Below are 26,128 nucleotides of genomic sequence, written 5' to 3' on the forward strand. Positions count from 1 at the left end.
GTGAATTTCTACCTTCCAAACACATGAAAGAAGAGTCATGTTGGCCTTCGGAAAAAACCGGAACGGTCGGGACGCTGTTCGGGTTACATTTATCTTTCTTGGTGGTAAAAGAACGCTTATTTCGGGGAATCGGTTCTACATAGTCTACCAGGGAGGTATGCAAGATCACATCTTTTCCTCAACTACTTCTAGACGGTCCTACTGGCTTCGTGACACTGTCACTATCTGCCTATATGGCCAAATACTGTCGCTGATATACGCCTTGAAGACAGCAAGCGATGCAATACTCGACCTCGGCTTTCAAAGTTAGCACTGAAACAGTTTCGTGGCAAATATTAATATCTGTAAATGTGTAGTGTGGTGCCGATCATCAATCCTTATTGCACACAATGGTGGATAAAGTGTAGCGTTACCATCACTCCCCAAGAATAATTTTCGACTTCCCAATCAGAATAACGCTTTCACTTCGCACGCACTCCATGCGACTGTTTGGGATAGAGTAATTATGGCTTTGCCGGTCGTAAACGTCCGAACCAAATCCGGAGAGTATGTTGTGGCCTGGGCACTACTTGGCCGTAAGTCACAAACAAACTTCATATGTAGCTGAATACCTGCACAGTGCTTACAGATCCGTTGGGAGCAATCGTGTATCAACTTTCTTGGTAAGGGCGAATCAAGTTTACAAGTCATTAAAGGTACACACTGTGGTCAAGACGTCAATCAATGGTAGTGTTAGTTCTTGGTTGATTTCCGGATTTTGAAGTCCATCTCGGTTATTACCAAGCTCAAGAAATTAACGTGAGTGACTGGCAATTCCCAAAGAACCTATCTCTTGCAGACCTATGTATATTTATACAAGCAACAGAGTATAGATTTCTTTATAGGTGGTCTTTTTTCAAACTCTTCTCAGTTGGTCAAATTAGAGAAGTTCCTGACTATCAAACTTTGTCTGGAAGATACAATCCGAAGGTGACTGTTACCCAGGAAGCGAGGAACTGTATGAGCTGCCGAGAAGAGTCCGTAGTGTCTGTCGACAACACACTACAAAAGTCATTAGAAGAGTTTACGTCTTCAAAGAAGTCTTTATCTCCTGATCATAAGTTATGTCAGAAGCATTATAGAAAGACTACGCAAGTCTTGCTTTCAGGTCAGCTTGAAGTAAAACTTCATTTCAGATCAGATCCCAGTATCTAAGGCGACGCCTACGAGTTTGCTAAACGGAGTATTTTGGTGCTTGAAAATAGATTGTCTCGTGATCCTGAGTTGCACAAGATATACGCGGACTTCATTGAGGAGTACCTCTCCTTGGGTGACATGTCTCCCACAGACAACAAACACACTGCAAAGTCAACGCTTCGAAGGCTTGAGATATGTACCGATCACCTTCTCGCAACTTCTGTCACCGGCTCAAATATGACGATAGTGCGAATAGTATACTGGTCCAATACTGGTGTCGCTATCAACATTCGTTGCAAACCGAGTGATCAGGTAGCATGTGGAAACGAAACAGAACCCAGCAGACATTCTTTCTAGAGGTTGTAACGTGACTGAAATCGGGCTTTCGATCTGGTTTAGTGGACCAGTTTTTGAAAGAGGAAGAATATATAAACCGCTTCGAGCATTCCGAAGAATAGCTGGAAACCATGAAGACAGTGGTAAGAATGACCATGGCTGCTGAATCGAACGATTTAGTGGATGCAATCGAGGGATACTCGTTACACCTCAAACTGCTAAGAGTGTGCTTTCGTGTTCCCTTTCATCCGAAAATGAAAGACAGAAGTCTCGAGTTTGCGAATAAGCTTCAGGAACACGTTTGAATCTAGATCCGTAATTTTACCCACTGTGCGCTGGTGTATTGCTTACACTGTTCAAGACTTCCTTGGAAAAAGGTTACTATGAATTGCTATGTCCCAGAGATTTTCATTTTTGTCTCAACCTTAGTAACTACGCCAGTGCTGCAAACTTACAAAATTATTAAATTCAACTTTTTATAGTTGTTTAATATTTGGGTTTATAGATCAATTCAGTATCATGTAATTGCATTTATGTGGGGGAAATATTACTTTTTGTCATATATCAGCGGTTGTGTTTCACATATTAAGAAGTCAGGAGTATCCGTTTAAAATCAAACATCTTTCCGTGGCTAATGTTGATAGTTTTTTTTTGCACTTAGGCCTATCTTTGCGGACATTGACATTAAGAAACCGTCACAATGACGATTACTAAATTATTTAAATATGCTTAATTTTTAGTATTCTGGATTATTATAAAAATAAATTTAAAATAAGGTTCCTTAAACGGCATCAGCGGGGCTCTGAAACTCAGACAAAGCATGTATGGGGTTTTGAACTTTTTTCTGAGAGCCCTTTCGAACTTTTGCGCGAACCTCCTCGGGTTTCTCTGGTCTAACCAATGGTTTTTTCTCTGGTGCTTTCATTTTCCATACGACAATAGGAGACTAAACGAGACAATAGGAATCAAAATAAATACAGATGAAGTTCGTACTATTTCAGAAATACTTACTGATACAGTTCCTTGCCTCGTATATTTAGTTGAAGCTACATATGAGTACTTAACAGTAAGAACGACTGCATTCATAAGATTTTTAGCAGCTTGAATCAGCGATGTTGCGCTATCCAACTTGAAATTGAGAATACCATAAAAATATAATTAATTAATTTACAATACAAATATTTACTTACCCCAGAAACAATGAGCTCGCCGCTTATGTTTTGAACGTCTGCTTTGACTTTAGAAGTAATTTGGATTTGATGACAATAAAGAGCAATTCGTTGCAAATAGGCTAATAAATCCTTCTTTGTGCTACTTTCTGGACACTGCTCCGCTATCTCCCGAGTTAGCTTGTCTAGTTTTGTACCTGCTTCAGAAATTTTCTTGGCGGCATTGATAACATCCATAGTAGTCTTCAAGGGCCCTCGACCTCTGAAAAAAATAGTAAAATGAATATTCAGGCAGGCGTCTCCGGCTTTTACTTTTACAAAAATTGTCGATCTACTTTTTAAATCGAAAAGTAGCGCGCTCCACGTTATTACAAAACGCAAATGTTTCAGACATGTCTATTATCGACTCGGCTATTGATGCTGATCAACTTTCATACTTTATGGGGTTGGAAACATTCCCTCAGTTCGTTACATACATCCACTTTCGAGCACAAATACAATATATGTACCCTATTTACTTTTCGAGTACGGGGTATACAAATTCTAGATTTACATATCCTATTTTTAATTGTATTTTTTTTTTAGGTTTTCGATCAGCTCAATTTATCTCCAGACACGGTTTACTTTCAGTGCGATTTCCGAGAGTCGGTAGAAGAGAAAGAATCAAGTATATCGTCAGTATACGAGGCAAATATAATCGTTGAAAGCTTTGGTAAACATGTGTGGGACACAAATTTTGACTCGTAACAATATCATAATGTTCTAAATGTAATAGGCAATTTTTTCAAACCTTGTGAAGTCCGTCATTTCCATCATAATCATGCACATATGCTTGGCTAGAAAAATTATGTCGTTTCCAGTATCATCCCATTTTGCGACCTCAGAATCGAAAGTCATTTTCTCTCTACGAAATAGTTCAACTTGTTGGGCAATTTTTTGTTTGTCCTCCTCGGTCATTTTCCGCATAGCTTCCTGATAAAAATATTATGTTCCACAATCATATATCTGTTGGACTTTTATCGATTAATATTTGAACTCACTCTAGCAGTACAAATACCACTAATGTCTGGGTATTCGTCGACAGTCTGGTCACCAGTATGGGCACTTGCTGATAGATAAATCAAGCGTTAAGATCTTTATGATATCAAATCGGATTTGAAAACTCTTACATCGGCTACGTGTTTCTAAGGTTAGGTCTTCTACAGGCTCAAATTCTGTATCTGTGTCCAGGTCCTCGGAACTCTGCAATTAAATAAATAATATTACGTTTTTGAATCACTGTTTATAATTTTTGTACACAAGAATATACGCTATGGGGTCGGAAACGTTTCCTTTTGTTATTTACATATTTACTCTTCGAGTCCCGGGTATAAAAAAGTGTACAAATGTTAACATTTTATTCAAAACCAACCATGTTTACATTTCACATGGAACAAAATTAAACTATGAAATTCCATATAACAATCACCGTCAAATACTTTCTGCACGTAAATTCTCGTCAAGTTCTACTTTAGTCTAATGTGTTTTCGTAAAAAATTGGAAAGGTCTATCTGATGAATGAAATAGATTACATCCCTCAAATCTCTTTTAAAAAGTAAAAGTCTTCAGAGTTTGTAAGATATGTTTGTACAGTGTACATTGTGCACATACATATTTACATATTACGTACATCCATTTACATACGTAAATACATTTATACATACGTACATACATTTATACATACGTACATACATTTATACATACGTACATACATTTGTACATACATACATATGTTTTCTTTTCTAGAACGTGTATGTATAGTCTCTATGATTTTTTTAAGCAGATCCAAATAAAACTTAAACTGCTGCGAAGGGGATAAGAACTTGGCAGCTTTTACTTACTCTATTCATTAAAACGGCTCGGCGAATTTCGCGAACTCCATCGTAAACCAGCCGGGAGGCATCAATAAACTCATTCTCGTCTAAGTCTTTGTTAGTATTAGTACAAAGAGCTCCAACTGCAGCTTCCACTCTTTGTTCAAATTTAATCATTACTGTAAGGAAAAATGTTCATTATTTTTTATATTTTATAAGATTGGTGATATTGTTGATCAGCATCAATACCCGAGTCTGTCTGTCCGTCTGGATTGTCGGCTAGTTCTCAGAGACTACAAGCTAGAACCCTTGAATTTTGACGACTGCTGTGATATCACACACACTGATAAAAGTGTATTTTAAAAATTAGCCCTCCCCCCTTCCGACACCAGAAAGGGCGAAAATCTGCTGTATCCACAATTTTGAAGATAAAAGAAAACTAAAATCGCCATTCCGCAGGGAAGGGACCATATCTACCAGATGCCATTATTGGAAGAAGCTAGAAGAAGAAATTAATTTGCTGTGTTTACCCCCACCCCGTCCAACAGCTTTGCTTATGCTTGCTTGTTGTGATTCATTCTTTCTCGCTAGCACACTCTGCCTTATGCAGTGTGCGTCATTGGCGGGGGGGGATTTAGATTTAAAAATTTAAAATTCGAGAAAAAAAAGTTCATACACTTTTAAATTTCATACCTTGCTCTCGAAGAACTTTAACCGCTTCCAGCACCCGTTTGGTATAAATACATGGTTCGTAGTTATCCATTTCAGCTTCAACAACATTGCAAACTCGAGCGGAACGCCCTTGAATGGATCCAGCAGTCGCGCGCAAATCCCGAGCATCGCCCACTTGTAAGGCCATTACACATTTATTTACATCTTCAAGAATATGATTTTCAGATACTGCCAGAAAGTCGTCAATGGTAGTAATGTCGTCGACGGCTTCAGTTAAAATACGAACTTGAACCTCCCATGCTTGGCGATAAGCAGTCATATTTTCTTGAGCAACTTTTGAGTTTGGGCGCACAGTTAAGATAGACGCGGCATTTATTACTTGTGGGCATAAACTTTCTATTTGGGCAGCAGCATACCGAACCATTTTAACTCCATCTTCGTTACTAGACATGCTACACACCAGATTGGCTACCTCTACAAGTTTCTCAGCATGTTTCGTGAAAATATCTGCCTTCTCACGCACTTTCTTCTCATTCCCGCTTTTAGCAGCTTCAATCAAATCTAGAAGAGGCGTAGTCGTTTCCAAGAATGAATCGGAAACATGATCAACAACAGCTTTCCTCAACTGCCTCCGTAAGTCGCGAGTTTTGCGACACATTTGGTCAATTGCACGAACCAGTCCGGGGCTATTGTCTTTTTGACTTATCTAAAAAAAACATTTATAAAATAATTGTAGATATGCATTATAAATATTGACATAATTCTTACATTGGACATGTATTCGGAGAGTAAATCCTGTAAGGCTTGTCGTACAGCATTGCATTCAGCGACAATTCTTTCTCTTCGCTCATCTCTGGTACAGTCGGCATCCGCCATCAGTGCAGCTGCACTTATTATGCTCTCTAGGCGTTCTTCCAGTAACTGACGAGAACGCTTCTCGCTGTAAGTCATGGGATCCATAACAATTCCTTCCTGAACATTAAACAATTGGTAACAAATCATTCACCCATAATAAAAGTACATATACATATGTACATATATGTAAAGTTTTCAAAGCCTGATGGTGCTCATGGTGATTAAAAACCTTCATATTAACTTACTTTTTTTAATCTTAATAATTGTTAATCTATATAAGTTTAAATGGTAACAGATCAAAGTTCAACATCTCTTTTAAAACGAGAAGGAAACAAACTTGATTCAACGTGATATAACGAGTCTTCACACAACATTTGGTGACACCTTTAGTCTCTGAGAACTTGGAGTCAAACAAGACGGACAGACATGGCTGTTTGAACTCGACTATTGATGCTGATCAAGTATATGTAAAGATGAAGATGTAAATGTTGAATTCAAAAAAAACCACTAAGGTACAGGTGTACTACTCTGTACCGGGTATAAAAGTTGTGAAGAGTAAAAAAAGTCTCACACGCCCCTTCTCGTTTTGACCTGTTCTTATTTATAGTTATAGCGAATTTAGTTTATGAAAAGTTACATATATGTATAGGTAGTTATTAGGGATTTGTAATCGACTTGCACTGTGGTACTCTCTGGTTCGCAATATATTTTTTGTGATTCGATTTTGTGCACAATTCGACTAGTATACCTGAATCGATTTTTCATAAATTTGTATATTATATTTTGTTAACGAATGTAATTGAATGAATTGAGCTTACATCAAAATCGTCCAAAGCAGCAGCCAGCTCCCCGGCGCCACTGTATATATCTGTCGGTTGAGATGACTTGCCTTGAGCTACGTCGCTAATGGTGTTTACAGCATCGCAAACTTGTTTAAGAATGAAATCCCTATTTACTTTTGCCAGATCCAGTTCCGGATGACGAACATAGACTTTGGATGCAGTTAGAAGCATAGTGGAATGTTTTTTAAGCATCGCACGAGCTGCTGCTAAATCATCCCGCAATTGGGGATCTTTAAGTTCATGCTGACGCTTTGCTGCTTGTTTTATTAGTTCTCCAGCATTTCGACCGAATTGCTAAAGATTAAATGCAAGAAACCGATAAATAAAAATAAAACAAGGAACAGTTCTGACATACCCTCATGTTCTCCATAAGCTCGTCCTGACTGGATGCATTTTTTAGTTTGTTTAAATCATCTTCCACAATGTGAAGTGATTTCAATAGCAGATGAACATCTACCATATCCGCTAATATCAATAATCGAGTTACAGCTGAAAGCAAATTTCTAGCTGCCCGAACCATGTTTCCTCTTTTTAGCGAACTGCACGGATCTTCAGAAAATTCTCTGGCTGCAATGCTCATTGCATCTCCGGTTTTACGCACTTCATCAACAGCGGTGAGCATTTCTTGTGTAATGTCTGGGTTTTCATAAGAAATCTGTTCTCCCTTCTGAATAAAGTTCTCTGTAGCCTTTTCTACAGCTGCAACTAACGCACTGGCACGTTTGGACTTGCCTTAAAAAAATAGAATTCAACTCATTAAACCTAAAATTAAAATAATATTTTATAAATGTATCTATCTATCTTTCTATATTCTTTGCACCCTTTAGGGATCGGTAAGTTACTCGGCGGCGTCTACGTGTGGAATTTAATTTTAGTGTAAGTTCGCGTTTAATCGTGTCGCTTAGTGAGAAGACATTTTTCATTATTTGTATGCATTGTGTTACTGCTTTCATACAATTATTTACCAGAAGATATTAGGCCTGTAAAAAAGTAAATTGTCGGAAACCTTCTGTGTTCTTCTTGTTTTTCTATACAGTGCATTACAATCATATCTAGCATGTGGGAGAGGTAACAAATGCAGGTGCACAGCCGACAAATTCGACCTGAGAAGTAGCCGAAGAAGTCTTCGGATCACGCAGAAAATTCCTATGGGGTAAAAATCATACGTACACATCATACGCACATCAAAAGTACAAGAAGAAAACTGTTCTCACTAAATAGTACGAGTTTTTCTTTATAACTTTAAAAGTTACTACTAGGAAGTTGTAGAAAAAGTAAAATACCATTTATTTATCGCATTTCTTAATACGTTTTGAGCAATTTTTGTAAGAAGGAAACAGGAAACAGGTGGCGATGGAGCCAAAATCTAATCTGCAGTTTTAAGTTCAGAATTTTTTGTTGTTTTAACGGTACTTAAAAGGGAAGCCCAGGTTTGGAAATCTGCATGCAATGCCTTTCGCCGGTATGCCCAATGCCCAATGTATTATGTATGTATGCCAATCCTGGCATTTTTTTAAGGAAGCTCGACCATTCGTCTCATGACCAAAATTAGCACTGTAACATTACAGTCCAAGATTTTCAACAGATCGAGGGGGTTTGCATTCTGTGGACCTTAAATTCGACAAATTTGAAGTGTATAAACCGTGGAGAAAGTTAATAGGAGATATATGTAGATACATATGTATGTATGTACATACTTGTCTGCATACTTTTCGATGACCATTCTGTTAATGACCAAAGGAGTTAATTTTCATGTCATTATCATTAAAATTTTATGTAAGTCTTTTAACACAGTATATTTGTTCAAACTTAAAAGTTCTGACAAGGCAATTATATTTTGTTTTATATATTTTAAAACACCAATAGCCGTACTAGCACACACATCACACTTAATGAACTGAAAATAAAATTGCTCAAAATAAATCTTTTTGTAAAGATGTATCTTCAACGGTAGAAAAAGATAATACCATCTACGATGTGTATACCATCGTTAAACATGTACACACATATGTACATATGTAAATACGTCATACATATTTAAATATGTACCACCAGTTTCAGTGTATCTGTTGTGTGTACATACGAATGTAATATATTGATTAAAATACCAACAGCCAAATGCCTTTTATTAAATTTAAATTAATAAAACCGCAGTTTTATTAAATGAGAACTAATTCTTACCTTTTTTCTTTTTGCTGGGACCCTTGGTGTTTACAAGAGTTGTAACTTGAAGCACCAGTGGCTCCAGTGTCTTTTCTACTGACATAGTACGAATTTCTAAGTTTTTTGGATCCCATTTTAAAGCTATCTGCCCAAAGTCAGTTAGTGTCCCCATTATTCCCTGGTACAAATTTTTACACTTCTAAGTAGACGTTTTTAAAATGATGTCTACGCCTATATCGAAAAACGATTTAATCGATAATTTCAAAATATTGGAGTTAGCAAATGTCAATTATCTACGATTTGGAACAAAGAAATGGGAACACGGACATGTTTTCATACGCTGTATTTTTCGTAATTTCGTTTTAAATACACCTCAATAACAGAGTTAGTACCGTTAAGAATTTCACGAGCGCTCTGAATAACTTAAAATATTTTAAATAATAAATTTAAAATAATGTATATAATTTTATTCGAATTTCAACAGCCGATTTGTGGGCATCGTTAATAGAGTTGATGAATTTTTCATTTCAATCGAATTTTCGGCACTTTCTGCATCTTTTAGGGGGAATTCAAATAAAATTAATAAATAAACATTATGATATAGAAACACAAAACAATATGAATCCTTATTTAGGGTTCTAAATATAAATATTAGCTGCGGGACGGGGTGGGTTTAGCCACTTCAAATTAATTTCTTCATTGTGGCTATAATAAAGATCCAATCGGATCCCAATTTGGTGATCTGATAGATAAGGTCATTCCTTACAGAATGGCGATTTAGATATATTTCCTTTATCTTCAAAATTTTAGATTTGGGAAGTTCTCGCCTTTTTGCGGGGGCGGAAGGGGCGGGGCTAATTTTTGAAATACACTGGTTTCAGTGTGAGCATACTAGCAGTCTGGCTCTAGCTCTTATAATCTCTGAGAACTAGCCGTCAAACAAGACGGACGGACGGACGGACGGACGGATAGACATGGCTCAATCGACTCGGCTATTGATGCTGATCACGAATATATATATACTTTATGGGGTCAGAAACGTTTCCTTCTTTGCGTTACATACAACCGTTATTTGCACAAATACAATATACCCTATTTACTCTTCGAGTTCCGGGTATAAAAAAGGCAGTTATTCAAGATGTTTCCTGGAAAAAAAAATATTTAGATATGTTTAGTTTTAACGTAAAATTTGACAAAAAAAAACCCGTGTTACGCTGTGGATGAACTCTTCATAACCGGTTCGACCGTCACTGGGGTTTTAAACAACCGTCTTTTACGATATTGTGACCTTAGCCAATTTGTGTATGTGAACAATTCCAGCAAGACAGTTTAACAGTCGAACTAACATGCGAAAAGGCAGAGCAAAAGGACAGACGATCGAAGAAGATAACGAATACGCTTGTGGGCATGTCGCAACTTCGTGAGAAACTTGATGCCCGACTTACTAATCTAAAGCATCCATATATGGAAAGCGAAAACAAGGCAGTTGTCTTAGAGCTACAGGAGAGAAACTGAGACTGTTGTCTTCCTACATGGCTCATGAGGAGAGTGATCCTGCTGACTTAGTTCGAAAGAGAGTCAGTTAAAGCGAGGTGGGACATTGACCTCCTAATATGCTGCGACGCCACTGCCCATCACTATTAGTGGGGGAGCTCGGGCGCGAATTTAAAAGGTGAGTCCCATTTCAGCTTCATCTCAACTCCAATTTGGTGATTTTTAATTGGATTTACAGCCCCACCTATATTATATAAAACCGACCTCACCTTGGTGTTTCATAGGTTTGAAGATATAGTAAAGATTTTGAAAGTCCTTGGTCCTAGGTATATCGAGAGAGTACTAACTCTGTAACTGTAAAAAAATGAACAACCTTGAAGAACTAGTCTCCCCCCACATCACCATCATGCCCAGACAATCCAAAAGACTTTAGCCGTCTAGTGGAAAAATTCGCAGAAGTATGCAAAAAGAGCCTTTGCCAAAATGTTGCTCAAAGATCGAACCGCAAGACTTCGTAAGATCCTCTCAAAATCTCCCACATCGGTGGGGTATCTTAAAAGAAACTATGGTTCGTGGATAAGCTGGTGTGAGGAGCCAATGTGTGTAACCATCAAGCTGACTTACTTCCCTAGTAGTGCTCGAGCACTCAACACTTTTAACACTTTTGAGTTAAGCCGGAAACTGTCTTCGCCTGCAATACGGAGAAAGCCTCACACTCAACAGAATAAGTTTTTAGACTGTCTTTCAGAAAGGTCTATCGTCCTTTCTACCTATGAACTTTGAGAGAACTACGGCTACAACTGATGAAAAACATTCATCCTCAGTTGCTCTCAGACGCCTACCGGTAACATCTCTACACGACAAAGAATACTCACTAGTGTCTTTTTTCCGTATCGAGGGAGCCTTCAACAACGGCGTTCCAGGAGCCGTTACGGAAGCTTTGACGGACTCACAGATCATACGGATCACATGGAGAACGGAGACAATGGGATCGTCGGCTCAGTCAAAGTATGTCAACAGAGGCACCCCGCAAGGAGGTGTCCTGTCTTCACCTCTATGGAACATGGCAGTTCGCAAGATTCTAAGCGACCTGGAAGGGGGAGGGTGCAAATAAGTGTCACATGCAGACGACGTTGCAATCAAATCATCTTCTCTGGGAAATTCCGACACGCTTGCGCAGACTAGGGAAATCCTTTCAAAATGGAACTCGTCTTATTCACGAAAAAAGTAAGTACATAATTACAATGAATGTATGCTTCAGCGAAAGTGCCAATCGATACGCAACCTATTTGGCGAGAGATTAGCACAGAACTGATGTCGGCAGCGACGGCCAATCTTGTTTAGGCCGTCAGCCAAAAACTGTACACTCAGCTTGGTGGCAAGGGTTTTTCGGGGCTGTCCAGGGAAGAAGCCCTGGCCCGGGATCCTTGTGACTGAGCTAGGATACATGGGGAGCACGAGCGATAACTGTCGTAACTGGACACACCGGTGGAAGTTCGACTATACCCTCCCAGTGAGAGCGGCTGGTAATGGTCCTGGTGAAGTCTCTGCCACATCCCACAGCCATGCATCCATCGGCATATGACAGTTTCACCTTGGATTGTGCGAATTTCACGAGAGCTTTCTTCTATCCGCCCGACTACCATTAGACAGCATCCGTGGGTCTGCCACGGTTTGGCGGCAGGGTCCTCGGCCGATCGCTGCCGCTTGCTTGGGGTCTTGGCTGCGCCCTTCCTAGCTTTCGACCATAGCATCTAGCAAGCCAAGCACGCAAAAACGAAACCGCTGAACAGATCGTTCGCGGAGGTGCCGAGGGGCAAAACCCTAACTGGCGTCCTGCACAGGGGCGCCAAGGATGGCAATGTCCTTCGGGACAAATGGCACCTAGTTGCCGCAGAGCTCCAGAATAGATTCCTGCTGGAGCTCAAGGAAAACAGCGGACCGCCACCAAAATACGGATGCCGGGTGGCACCAAAGCACGGTGAAAGACATCGCCTTCCAGGATGACCGCTCGACGGTCCTCTACATGACGGCTGTGGCGTCGTTCAAAGAAGGGCCTACCCAGGGGCCAAGCTGGAAGTCGTGAGATGAGAAGACGTCCCAAATATACCCAGGGCGAGAGCGTCGGTCTCCATAAAGCCCGAGCAGCCGTAGAAGATCCTGAGGCTGCTGCAGGTATGCAACCCCCACCTTCCTACAGTCGATTGGAAGGTATCTAAAGTCGAGGAGGCCAGGGGCCAAAGGCAACACATCTCAAACAGTCGGAAGGTTAGGTTGAGTATGGCTACGAGACCATAACTATAGTAATCTACATATCCGACTCCAGAAGTAAGCAGTTGCAGGTCCAGCCTGACCCCGAACTGCCGGAGCCCCTTCCTGAGCCGGACTCAGTGTAAATGGTGTCGGAGGACATCCTCGACAACTACGAGTGCGACACGAGTGACCTTGCCATGGTCCTGGGACGCATATCACAGAGGTGGTAAATAACATAAAGGATGGGTAACAAAGGTTAAAAAAAAATTACATTCTTGCAAAAAGAGAGTTGCACTTATTTTTGCTCCCAAATATTAGTAACGAAGACTATACTGCAGTTATCCTCGAAGGCCAGGCGAGCTCGCAGAGGATATTTTCGACTTACTTGGGCATGACCAGCCAGACCCTACGTGGCCTATCAAAGACTAGGCTCAATTTCGTCCAATTCAGAGACTGTGTATAACTGCCGAAGGTCTCTAAACGAGACCGCAGAGCAGATAAACCTTTTTGATCTGTTGCGATGGTCGATAAAAGGCTGAGTCTTTACAAGCGTTAGGTTCAATCTTTATACGATCGGTTCACCGTCTTGGCGAAACATTCTCTGCAAATAGAATTGACAAATTTCGTGCCGCGGAAAACGATGTGCGCCTCCATCCTGCAGACATTGGGAAGTGCTGAGGAGATAGCAGGATGCATGATAATCCAAATGCTTCTGCAGAAGTTGGATTCGAAGACCCAAACCAGATGGAGAACGTGCATTAACGCCATAACGACACCCGCTTGTAGCACTCAGGTGGGAAAAAGCCATTTAAGGAAAACCTTTGTTGGCTCCTGAGAGGCCGCTTCTGCCATTCAGCGGGCCCCGGAATATACTCTTGCAACATCTTCACACATCTGTCGCCTTTCCCTCGCCACAAGGCGTTGGAGAAGCTGTCGCTCTGCTTTAACTGCCTCAAATCGGGGCATCGGACTAGTGCTTGCACAAGTGGCCAATGTAGAGTAAGGGTAGGCTCCCAGAATGACCAGTACAATCAGGATTTATTCCGACTGTTCAAAACTCTGCTAGCAGTGCGCAGTCCCATGAGTCTACCTTTCTTGCTTCCCAAGGACTTCAGGAGCCTAGCGTCTGGCTACCGCAGTGGTGCTTGTTAAACATCGGTCTGGCGTTCTAGATCCTTGTCGTGCCATTCTCGATTTTGGATCACAATTGCATCTCGTCACATCCTGGTTCGCCCAGCAGCTTTATCTTAGGAGAACTCAATCCTCTGTTCTTGTCTCTGGGAGATACTAGCGTGTCCACAGAAGGATCCACCGTGAGCATTTGCATGCAGTCTTGCACTTCGGAGTATTCGACAACACTTACTGCTCTCATCGCCCCCACAATTACCGATGCCCAGACCAGTCTGGCAGTTAGTGCAGCCGATTAGAACATTCCCACCAATCTTCAGGTGGCCGATCCTGCATTTTTCCATCCCCAGCGGGGACCACCGCATCCAAGAGGCCAAGACAAGTTTGGTCGTACAATGCGACAAACTTCGTTGGTGCCAAGAACGAGCTGCTTGAGTTGAGGAATCTTTGCGTGAGCAACTCTCACCTAAAGGAAGTCCATGAATCCTGCCTGGCTGACTCGATCTACTGGCACTTCATCCCGCAGCGCTCTCCGTACTTTGGTGGATTGTGGGAAGGCACAACCAAGATCGGCCGTCGCTGATGAAATCAGTTCTGTGCTAATATCTCTCCGCATAGGTTGCATATCGAATCATTATTTACCTGTAATCATTTATCTGTCTGGGAGAAAGAGCGAGCGATTGGCTTCAGCTAGCCGCCGGTATAAATATACAATTACAACTTTTAAGCTTGAAACTTGTTCTTATTCCATTTTGGATAAATATAGGTGCCAAAAAAGCTTGGCATTTCAAAACGCTTCTTTTGACTGGATATCGTTTTGGTGAACCCAGATCCCCAGAACTAATCGGACAAGAGAATGGGATCACGAAACAAAAAGCGTGTCAAGTATTTTAAGTATTTTTTTAAGTATTATTTAAGTTTTTAAAATATGCGTGTGCCTTTAATAGCGTCAGTGCACAAGTACAGAGCGGACCAATCAAAATCCCTAATGAGGTTAGGGCCTCGCCTTCACGAAAGCAGTGGATGCGTTGAGATGGCCTACCCATCCGATCTGATACGGAAGGTCCAATATAGACCGACACTTCGAAAGAAGGATGGTAGCAGTCTTCAGGTATAGTGATCCGAGACAAAGCACAGATCAATCAATTGACCCAAGACATTTTCCATATGGTTGACTTGAGACGGAGACAGGTCTAATAGGCCATCAATAAAGTCAGTTATCATATGGCGAGAAAGAACAATTCTTTAAGGCGGACAGGTGCTACTCTCATACAAAGATATCCGTAGTTGGTGAAATACAAAAATTAACAATTAACAAAAATAGTGTGGCCGGGAAGAGCCAGCCTTACATACAGGAAATTCCAGGTCTTGTGAAACCTGATCTTCAGACTTCAAGCCTCCTCCCGTTGAGACAAACGGTCATTCATTTGACCGCACTAAAGCTCGAAACTGCGAGATCTGCGCCGACGGCTCGAAATACTCTGTTTCTTGGGGAGTATTCCGTAAAATAAATATTCACAAATGAAACTGAAAACTAGGTAACCATGAGTGACGTAAATATAAATATCAGATCTGTCTCGGAGAGCCAGAGTTGGTGAAGTGGTGGCCAGTGCTGATCTTTGACTGACTTCGGGCGATCTGCCATGATCTGAAAGGTTTTTGAAGCTGTTGGACAAATTGGAGTCGAATTTTTACGTCGCTGTCGATCTGCTATTTGCCTGTGCAGTTTGGCATTGCATTGCTAAAAATGAAAACCCTGCTGCAGTTTGAGTTGGTCAAACATTCGCAGCTCAGTGACTCCCAAGCCATCATGTATAACGCCCTTCGATCGTGCTTTCCTCATCTGCAGCTGCTCAAGTTTAGCGAAGCTTATATGGAGTGATCAAGTTTATATTCTATGTTCACAGTAGTTATCAATGACTGATCTGAAAGCTGATCTGACTTCTATCGAGAAGATGCTGAATTTGTTGTGTACACCATTTCCGCGTTTTGGAAGCTCTGTCAACAAGCAGAAATTGTGATTGCGAAAAATTCAAATGATTAATCCACGCAGGCGTTTAGAAGTTGAACAGGCGACTCAGTCTGAATGGGAAGAAGGCTCGTTCAACTTTTGTCCGCAACCAACCTTCCGCGTCCAACACCAACAAAAGGTTGGTTGCGGACAAAATTTTTTTTTTTTTTTCAAAATGTTTATTCTGTTTAAAACACAGACTACTATTATGTAGCAAACTATTAAAATTTAAATTATGAAACAATTATTATTGTTTCTACTACCCGAGTGTTCCTCAAACTCGGAATCACCACCAGAGCGTGCTCCACCTCCGAGAGGAATCCAACCACGTAATCCCCGCCAGAGCGTTATCCACCTCCGCATCCGCCTCCCCGAGTGTGCTTCTACCTCGGAATCCTCGCCAGAAGTGGACTCCTATCTTGGAATGCTTAACCTGCGCAACAACTCGTCTCCTCGGAGTGTGCTTAACCTCTGCATCGATCTTCTCCACGGAGTGTGCTGAACCACGACAGGCCCACCGTACACAGCCACGTACGGCCGAGCACCCAGCCGAAGGAAGAAGGCCCCTCACATCCAAAACTCTGTAAACTTAGGAACAATAAAAACGAGACTTCTTTCACCGCCTAATCCTAGCCCAATTCTTGATCTTACGGAAACATCTCTTTCAGCTACTACTTTCAGAAACCAATAAATTTCTGTGAACCCGGCTCGGCGAGCATACTCCGGCCGAAGCGACGTCACACACTTCTGAACGCGATAGACATTCACAAGCTGAAGCTTGTATGTTGTTCACTCTGGCTCGTGGAGAAATTTCACGTAAAATCATGTACATCAACTCTTTTGGACTCAGTTAACAATTTTTGCTCTCGAAGATATTCGTAGAGGAACCCACACGCTTCTTGGTTTCTTTCAAAGAGCATCGTTTTTTCTCAACACATCTCAACACTTAATTCTAATTTTTGACATTTCATCATTTTGCCGCAGGTCATCCAAGTTTGCAGACATTGAACACCAAAGCACCATTATGCAAGCCCGCAGGCCCTGCAGAAGACCTTAATGACTTTCTTAAAACCCAAACTCTGTAAAAACAATAAATATAAAAATCTACTTGTGCACCCTACTCTAACGCTTAATTATTGAGCCAAGAGTCTGTTATATTTTCAGCTGCCACATCCTTAATAACCAATTCGCATGCCTTATAAAAACATGCTACAAAAATTGTATACAGGCCAGTCGAACTGTTTGGGATTAGTTGGTATATAAACATAAACATACACAATATTTTTATTTGTTAGATAATTATTTATTTGTATATGTATATAATGTATTTATTAAACTATTGCGCACTTTTTAACTAAATAACGACTCCATTTCGTTTGTATTGATCAAATCTCAACACTTGGATAAGCAACGTACCAAACGATTTCTAACGAAAAACTTGGATTTTGAGCTGTGGCTGCATTTTAGACGGTCTTACCAAGACTTAAACGATACCTTAAATAAAGCATATTTTATCCGGAAATACGAAATAGGAAAGGACAACAAGAAACTGATTAACCTATTAACCTGCAAGTCTTTTGAAACAAATTGTTTTTAATTCAGAATTTAATTGAAAGTTGAATAGAGCGACATAATGTTCGGATTTTGTAGTCCTATTTTATTTTGAGCTGTATCCTCATTCACACAAAGAGAGTGAATTCTAAGTACATTTTCGGAAATTATTTTAATTACAATAATATATTTTTTTATGTATTTATGTACAATCAACAAGATTTGGACTCATATTTGGTATAATATCTTTGTTCAGACGTCTATATTATTTATCTAAATAGTTAATTTTTGTAATTAAAGGTTAATATTTACTTAATTTTCGAATTTTTTGTTTTCGCTATTTCTGAATATTCCCTTATGAGCGTTGTAATTTGAAAAGCCTGAAAAAGAAATATAAATAATTATAAAAATTAATAATTATTTTTATGATGTGTAAATTGAAATGTTAAAAAAAATTAAAGGCTTTATATAGTTGATCGAACATAGAGGATCCAGAATGGCATTATGTGGTCCACTCTTTTGAAACCTCGACTGTCATCCTTATTTTTATCCCCGGTACTCGAAGTGTAAATACGGTATATTGCAGAACAGAAAAACGAAACGAGAACGACGACGCGAGCCGTCAGCAGAGCCAGAGAGCGGTGACGTGAGCCAGCAGCAGAAGCAGAGCCAGAGATCAACGCCAAGAGCCAGCAGCAGAGAAGCAGAGCGAGAGGGCAAGGGCGCCGGCAGCAGCCCGAGAGCGGCCAACACCAAGAAAGCCACGGGCGTGGGCAGCGACGGCAGCAGCGGCAGCGCAGCCCGGACAAAGGACCGCAGCTAAGGGTTCGCCATCGCCATGCGGAGCTCGCCTCGGGGAGTAAGATTTTGGCAACCAAACGGATAAGTCGCGATCGCTGCGGAAAAGTCTCCAAGTCAGTGGGCATTGACACACGTGGGACGAGGACACACACCCACCTAGCTCGAGAGGATCGGGTAAGCGAGGCTGCGTGATGCATCCCTTTTCCATGGCTTAGTTTGGTGCGAATAGGTAGGGACGTAGGAAATGTATTTTCGACGCTAAGATAGGAAAAAGACAAGAACTAAGAAAATAATAAAGAAACAAAACTAAACCATGTGCTCGTGTGTAACAGTGTAAATTTAAACCTTTCCCCCCTCCCAAAGTGCAAGACGGTAAGTGTGGTCGCCCACCGTTGGAGGCTCCGCTGGGCTGGTCGCAGGTCATTACCGTGCCAGACCGCGGGCTCTCGGACGCGGGCGTCGGAGCAGACAGGGGCGGCTACACTGCCAGAAGGCGTCTCCACTAACCACCGGATGACCGGTGTCGATCAGGTTCCCTTTCCGCCCCATACGCCCACCTTTCCACACACGGCGTCTCCATTTCCGCAATCTCGGGTCCCGGCACTTTACAAATTTCTTTGTAAGGTGGCCCTGGAGAGACTGAGCTACCTCAGCCTTCGAAAAGACTACCTTACACTATATAAGGAGGCCTCGTCGGTGGCAGAGTTACTCGCTCCTTTTCCCAATTCTCAGTGCTAATTTTTTCCGACGAGACCTATGCCCATGTCTATTTGTCCGTCTTGTCCGCACTAAAGCGCATCTCACAAAGTTTCATCTCTCCATAGAATTGGGCAATACCTTAAACGCCGCCGAATTAATGCACCTATACACAACAGATTAAAGGACTCTGGATATTATTTTTTCTATACTTTTCCTGAATTTTTAAAGTCACAATTTCAAAGAAATTACAGTAAAAATCTAACCATTTTTGCCTTTGTGAGCTTAATGTGGAGCGTTACCTCTGAAAAAAAAAAGCATAAACAAAACGAGTAGAAACGAATGAAATTGATTAGCATCAATAGCCGAGTTGATAGAGCCATGTCTGTCTGTCCGTCTGCTTTTGTTGTTTTTTTTTCGCATTCTCGAATTCACACTCTGTTTTTGCAGTGTGCGGCCTCTGCCCCTGCCGGGACTCTGCAGTGTGTGGCTGTTGTTGTAGATGACAGATGAAGAAAAAATGTAAAATTTGACAAAAAACACGCTAAGGTGCAGATGTAGTACTGAGTGCCGGGTATAAAAGTTGAGACGCGTAAGAAGCGTCTCACACGTCCCTCTCGTTAGCTCGCCCCCCTCCCCTCGAGCCGCATGAAGCAGAGTGTGAAATAAGAGAATGTGTACAATATAAGGACCTGCTGGACGGGGTGGGGGTAGAAACTTTAAATTCATTTCTTCCGTCTGGCTATAATAGTGATCCAAAGCCAGAGCCACCACATTTTGCATCCACTTTTACAAGTGTATTTCAAAAAGTGGAGGGTTATTATACGAAAGTTTTAGGTAGCTTAAATCAGTTGGATAGAGACAAAAAATGCTTGTTCTCATTATTCACTCAATTAACTCAATATCTAATATCTGTCATTAAATTATTACTTGTTACTCATACACACTATAGAGCTCTCAGCTTTATCTCTTACCTGGGAAGTACTTAAAATCACTTTGGATTGTTTTTTTTCCGTTCCAGTAAATATCATTAATGAATTTAAATTTGGTGAAAATGATATTATAGAATCATAGTCGTGAGTGCATAAAATATTCCTTGATCGATGCTCCAGCAAATGAATACCTTTTTGGTCAACTGCTAACCATAACATTCGTGGCCAGTTTGAGGTGAAGCTTTGCTGAAAAATAAAGATATAAGATATAAGATAACTAAATAAATATATTTTTTTTTTAGACAGCGAGGTTAAAGGTTTAAACTAATAAGCTAGTGGTGTTGGCTTTCAATTGATCGAAATATCCAGCATATATATATTTTTTTTTGGAAGGGGTTCCACATTGCCCGAAGGTTCTTTTCAACATACTTACCATTACATCAAAAATAGTGGCGCGATGGAGAGGCCAACTTTGTATTAAATTCAGAAATGCTTTTTTTGCTTCTGCTGGCAACATTCCTCGAAGACTCTGATGATGCATAGCGACGGCTTCGTGAGGAATGTTGGGAACAAATCTTGGAGGCAAGCAATGACTTGCAACAGCTCGATAATCATTTAATACATCACAACAATCACCAAGTTCAAGTTGCCCCTGAAGAGCCGTGAGCATAATTGCTTCCATCTCTGTTATTGGATAACGTTCGCTTCGTAGACTGTGTAGATTTTGATGGTATAGCAATTCTTTTTCGACTGTATCATCTAAATTTATATAATTGTCGCAAAATAAATGCTTTTTGAATAGGAATATATAATGTTGCGGTCGTGATCCTAACGCATTACTCTGTAAAGAAACGTAATATTGAATACGAATGTTTTACGAACTTTAATTGATTTTGAGCCCAACGCCCTGAGTACATATAATTAATAGATAGCTCTAAGATTTGCATTTTAATGTGTACAGTTTTTTAATACACACACATTCAGTAAAAACATTTAGTAAAAGACGAGTAGGAACGTTTGAGACAACAAAAAACAAGATCAAACAAAGCTGCTGGCTGGACGGGGTCGGGAAAGCTATTGCAAATTAGTTTCTTCTTTCTGCCTATAATAATGATTCAATAAACTCCCAATTCGGTTATCAGATAGATATGGCCATTCTCTACGGAATTGCGGATGTAGGAAATTTGCGCCCTTTGTGGGGGCGGAAGGGGGCAGGGCAAAATTTAGAAATACAGTGTAACAGTGTGAGCATACAGCCATCTGGATGCCAAATTTGATGGTTCTAGCTTTTATAGTCTCTGAGATCCAGGCGCTCAACAAGGACGGACGGATGGACGGACAGACAGATATGGCTATATCGACTCGGCTATTATGCTGATCAAGAATATATATTCTTTATGAGGTCGGAAACGTTTCCTTCTTGTACACTATAACACTAAGATTACATAAATACATACATATGAATATACTGACTTTGTACCGGGAATAAAAGTTGTGACGCGTACAAAACTTCTCACTCGTTCCTACTCGTTTTTATACCCGGTACTCGAAAAGTAAATAGGGTATATTGTATTTGTGTGGAATAACGGTTGTATGTAACGCACAGAAGGAAACGTTTCCGACCCCATAAAGTATATATATTCTTGATCAGCATCAACAGACGAGTCGATAGAGTCATGTCTGTCTGTCCGTCTTGTTTGTCGGCTAGTTCTCAGAAACTATAAGAGCTAGAGCCACCAAATTTTGCATCCAGACTATATGCTCACACTAAAACCAGTCTGTTTCAAAAATGAGCCACGCCCCCTTCCGTCCCCGCAAAAGGGCGAAAACCTCCAAAATCTACAGTTTTGAAGATAAAAGAAAACTAAAAACGCCATTCCGTAGAATGGCCATATCTATCAGATCACCAAATTGGGATCCGATTGGATCATTATTATAGCCACAATGAAGAAATTAATTTCCAGTGGCTAAACCCACCCTGTCCCGCAGCTTTTGTTGTTCTTTTTACATTCTCTCATTCACACTCTGCTTCTGCTTCACTCGGCCCCTGCCTCTGCCCTCCCCCTGCTGCTGACTCTTCCCACTTTTAACCCACCCCGTCCCGCAGCTTATATTGGTTTTTGTTTTGTGTGCGGTCGCTACCTCTGCCTCTGCCGCGAGTCTGCAGTGTGTGGGTCTATGGAAGGGGGGCGAGCTAAAGGAGCGTGTTGGTGTGAGAAGTGTTGTAGATGTAGATAACAGTTGAAGACAAAATTTAAAATTGACAAAACACCGCTAAGGTGCAGATGTAGTACTGAGTGCCGGGTATAAAAGTTGAGATGCGTAAGAAGCGTCTCACACGTCCCTTCTCGTTTTCTATGACTATGTAGTCAAGTCATGTGACTTAAGTATCTTAAATTTAACTTGTAATGAACTTTGTCATTCTAAAAAACTGTTAAATGCATCTACATTCATATAAACAGTACCCAAAAACTGGTTTTAACTTACCGCCTTGCATTTGAAAGCTTCATACTTCCCAGAGGGTAAACTAAAACCACAAAGTGTTTGTATTCAATTTTTAGCTGCATTAATTAGTTTTTCAAAATATTAATGCTCTTTACAAATAAATCTTTTTTTTTTTTTTTCTCCCTCTTTATATTTACAATCTGTTTTTTTTAAACAATAAGTAAATTGTATAAACAAATCTAAGAACTTCTTCTACCTCTGGAGAAAGCATTACAGGCACCATCCTCTCCCTCTTCTCCCTTCTTCTATCTTTCGTCCTTTGTGGAATCGGCTGGAACTTTAGAAATACTCTGGTAACAGTGTGATATCACAGGGGCCTAGAAGGAAATGTTGGACAATCTCGCTCTTATAGTATCTGAGAACTACTCTACTTATAAGACGTGCATCAGACGGACGGAAAGTCTATTGATGCTGATTAACTATATATGTATATGTATATACTTTATGGGGTCGGAACAGTTTTCTTCTGTATGTTAGATATTTTGACCTAATCCACTCCTAAATATCCCGAGTATAAATACGCTGTTTGGAGCAGCAGTCTTTAAAAGTGCATAAAACAGTTTGTAAAGTTATCCATTGTAAAGCTCATGCTTTAAGTGAAAACACGCATACGCAATGCATGAACCGTTCCTACTGCTTATGTTGCATAAGCATAACCTAATCAACAAAACAAAAAAAAAAACGAGAAGGGACTGGTGTGACACTTCTTACGCGTCACAACTTTTATACCCGGCACTCAGTACTACTTCTGCGCCTTAGCGGTGTTTTGTCAAATTTAACATTTTTTCTTTATCTGTCATATACATCTACAACACTACTCACACCAACACGCTCCAACACGTTAGCTCGCCGCCCTTCCCTATACCCACACACTGCAGACTCGCGGCAGAGGCAGAGGCAGCGCCCGCACAAAAAAAAAAAAAACAAATATAAGCTGCGTGACGGGTTGGGTTCAAAGTCGGCAGAGGCAGGGGCCGAGTGAAGCAGAAGCAGAGTGTGAATGAGAGAATGTGAAAAGAACAGCGAAAAGAAGAGCTGCGGGACAGGGTGGGTTTAGCCACTGTAAGACAATTTCTTCATTCTGGCTATAATAATGACCTAATCGAATCCCAATTTGGTGATCTGATAGATATGGCCATTCCCTACGTAATGGCGTTTTTAGTTTTCTTTTATCTTCAAAATTGTAGATTTGGGAGGTTTTCGCGCTCTTGAGGGGAACGGAAGGTGTGGCTAATTTTTGAAATACACTTGTAACAGTGTGAGCATACAGAAGTCTAGATGCAACATTTTGTGGCTCTAGCTTTTATGGTCTCTGAGAACTAGCCGACAAACAAGACGGACGGACACCCGGTCAGACAGACAGAGCTCCATCGACTCGGCTATTGATGCTGATCAAGAATATATATACTTTATGGGGTCGGAAACGTTTCCTTCTGTGTGTTACATTCATTCACTTTGTGCACAAATACAATATATATTATTCTATTTACTCTTCGAGTACCGGGTATAAAAAATAAAAAACCATGCTAGATAAATATTTAATTTGGTGGTATTTATTGTAAATATTCCTATAGTCTTTTTTTAATAAAACTGATAGCCACGGCAATATTTGTAAAGTCTCACCTGATATGGTGTTCCTTGTTGTGATGTACTTCGATATTTTTCCCATTTGGCCATTACATCACATACTTTCTCCTCTGACAAGAGACTTCTTTCTGTGTTTCCAATCACTTCATATATGGAATAACCCTTTGAGTTTTCTTGCAGTCCGATTTTCTTTTTTATGATTTCCATCACATCATTTGCTGTAGAACTGGGCTGAAATTCAATTGAATAATATTGACCATCCATAAAATAAAACTTCGAGTAGCATGGTCGTCGATTTGTGGTACACAATATCTCTTCGCAGCTTGGAGTCCACTGACGTCGTCTTGTGCCTTGAGTTCTAAAAAAACACTAAAATAATTAAAAAAAAAGAGAAATCAGAAATCTATATATATGATAACGGAGAGAATCAAATGTGCAGAGCACCATCACGTGAAAACGGCTGGGTAGATTTGGTTAATACTTTTATTTTAAACAATTCTTTAAAAACATGTCTAGTATATAAAAAAAACATAGTTCTTTAAGAAAAAAATTTATATCAGAAAAAGTAAATAAAAAGTAACGTTTTGTCGAGCTGTGCTATCAATGAAGTCGCAGTGATAATTGTTGCAATGTAGAATCACGCGACAGACAATTGCAACTATATGATATATATGATATATGATTCACTTCGATACCCATTGATGATCTGGCGTGGAGAGGATGGCTATTACTTAAAAGTAAAGATGGTCAATGCAACAACAGGTTTGTTTAAACGACATTACATCGCCCGGAATTCACTTGCACTCCGAAATGGACGAAAAGGACAAACATCAGCGATCGACATGATATGCACATGCGATATGCGATATCCACTGCACGTGAATTCAAACAAAAACCGAGGAGAGACTTTATGAGACGCTTCGTACGCGTACTCAGTCAGTGTGTATCAAACCTTAGTTTTTTCGAGAATGAATCAATGCTTCTGGAAGGGGTGCGGGGAAACCACTAAAAATGAATTTTGTCACTCTGGCTATAATAATGATCCGATCTTATTCGGGGTTCTAAAATATATGGCTATTCTCTCCGAAACTGGGTTCTTAGTTCTCTCGTATCCTCAAATTGTGGCTGGCACAGAATCGCAGTCTGATATCACAGCAGTCTGGATACAAAACATGGTTGCTATAGCTCTTAAGACGAACAGACAGACACAGACTCGGACACATTAAGATTATATGTTTATACTTTATGGGATCGGAAACGTTTCCTTCTCTCTGTAACATATTTCGACCACGAATAAAATATACCCCTTAACTATTTGAGTACCGGATATAAACTAATATGTTTCTTTGTTTCCAATTTAGATAACATCGAGGCATTTGCAAACTACGATGTTATTATTATGGAAAACATTATTTTATTTGTCTACACTACACATCCAAATAAAGCATTTTCACTTTTTACTTACGTTTTCAGCAAATCTTGCGTATTTACCCTCTTCAGACATATAGTCACTTGCACATCGTTTTAAATGGGCAATCAAGTACTTCCGAATGGGTTTAATCGATGGCAAAATAACACTACAGGCTACAGACAGGAGTGCCCAGTTCTTTAAATTAATTCTTGAGTTAGCATCTGGATGATCTGTCGTTTGTTTAATCAGCTGAAGATAAAGTTCATTTAATAAAGATTCCTTTTTCATACATTTATCCATAATGGATTGTACAATTCGTATATGTTCATCTTCTGCCCTTTTTATAGTTTCGCCTGCATAGAAAAGTTAAAGTAAGATTTTATATTTTATATGTCATTTGAATGTACATTAGAAGAATAAAATAAGTAAATGTTTGATAACCGGTATTCAAAAATAAACAGGAGCCAAAGATGAATTTTAGGGGTCGTACCAAATTGGTTCGACCAAAATGTAACGAGTCACAACTTTTATACCCGATAGCGAAAAAATACCAAATTTTATAGGGGCATCCGGATAAGATGGCAGCTGACAACGCTTCTCACACTGCAGAAACAGGAAGGATCCCAAGCGGCCTCACAACGTGCCTACTTGAGTCGGATTCATGTTGAGCCTGACAGCCGAATGAACCTAACC

At 40.2% G+C, this 26,128-nt stretch overlaps 2 protein-coding genes across 3 annotated transcripts in view; both read right to left on the reverse strand.

Moving 5' to 3' along the window:
- Nucleotides 1–2,022: 2,022 nt before the first annotated feature.
- LOC117590068 (catenin alpha) lies at nucleotides 2,023–9,292 on the reverse strand. The gene is made up of 12 exons (XM_034282398.1): nucleotides 9,085–9,292; nucleotides 7,259–7,635; nucleotides 6,880–7,197; nucleotides 5,975–6,178; nucleotides 5,228–5,912; nucleotides 4,562–4,713; nucleotides 3,851–3,923; nucleotides 3,722–3,789; nucleotides 3,472–3,653; nucleotides 2,703–2,943; nucleotides 2,524–2,640; nucleotides 2,023–2,458 (listed from the first exon to the last, which is right to left on the reverse strand). Exons 1-12 carry the CDS (start codon nucleotides 9,236–9,238, stop codon nucleotides 2,294–2,296), a joined length of 2,736 nt encoding a protein of 911 aa, XP_034138289.1. The 5' UTR covers nucleotides 9,239–9,292; the 3' UTR covers nucleotides 2,023–2,293.
- Nucleotides 9,293–17,794: 8,502 nt separating this feature from the next.
- The window catches only part of LOC117590020 (unconventional myosin-VIIa), a 46,049-nt gene continuing 37,715 nt past the window's right edge, over nucleotides 17,795–26,128 (reverse strand). Inside the window, exons 18-22 of one of the 2 annotated variants that reach the window (XM_034282310.1) lie at nucleotides 25,490–25,788; nucleotides 24,061–24,393; nucleotides 20,366–20,773; nucleotides 19,975–20,178; nucleotides 17,795–17,883 (exon numbers count right to left, since the gene is read on the reverse strand). In XM_034282310.1, the coding sequence (XP_034138201.1) occupies nucleotides 17,812–17,883; nucleotides 19,975–20,178; nucleotides 20,366–20,773; nucleotides 24,061–24,393; nucleotides 25,490–25,788 (1,316 nt within the window). In that variant the 3' untranslated portion in view covers nucleotides 17,795–17,811. Of the gene's footprint in view, nucleotides 17,884–19,974; nucleotides 20,179–20,365; nucleotides 20,777–24,060; nucleotides 24,394–25,489; nucleotides 25,789–26,128 lie in introns of both variants that reach the window. The other variant, XM_034282309.1, reaches the window with a different exon arrangement.

The sequence above is a fragment of the Drosophila guanche genome, unplaced genomic scaffold (assembly GCF_900245975.1).
Source record: "Drosophila guanche unplaced genomic scaffold, DGUA_6, whole genome shotgun sequence".
Classification (NCBI taxonomy): Eukaryota; Metazoa; Arthropoda; class Insecta; order Diptera; family Drosophilidae; genus Drosophila; species Drosophila guanche.

Bases quoted from the DNA above. Each gene is read 5' to 3' on its own strand.
- LOC117590068 (XM_034282398.1), bottom strand. From the start codon at position 9,238: ATGGGGACACTAACTGACTTTGGGCAGATAGCTTTAAAATGGGATCCA. The intron at 6,179-6,879 runs GTAAGCTCAATT...TTTAATGTTCAG, and splicing joins CTGCTTTGGACGATTTTGAT to GAAGGAATTGTTATGGATCC. The intron at 4,714-5,227 runs GTATGAAATTTA...TTTTCCTTACAG, and splicing joins TAAAGTTCTTCGAGAGCAAG to TAATGATTAAATTTGAACAA.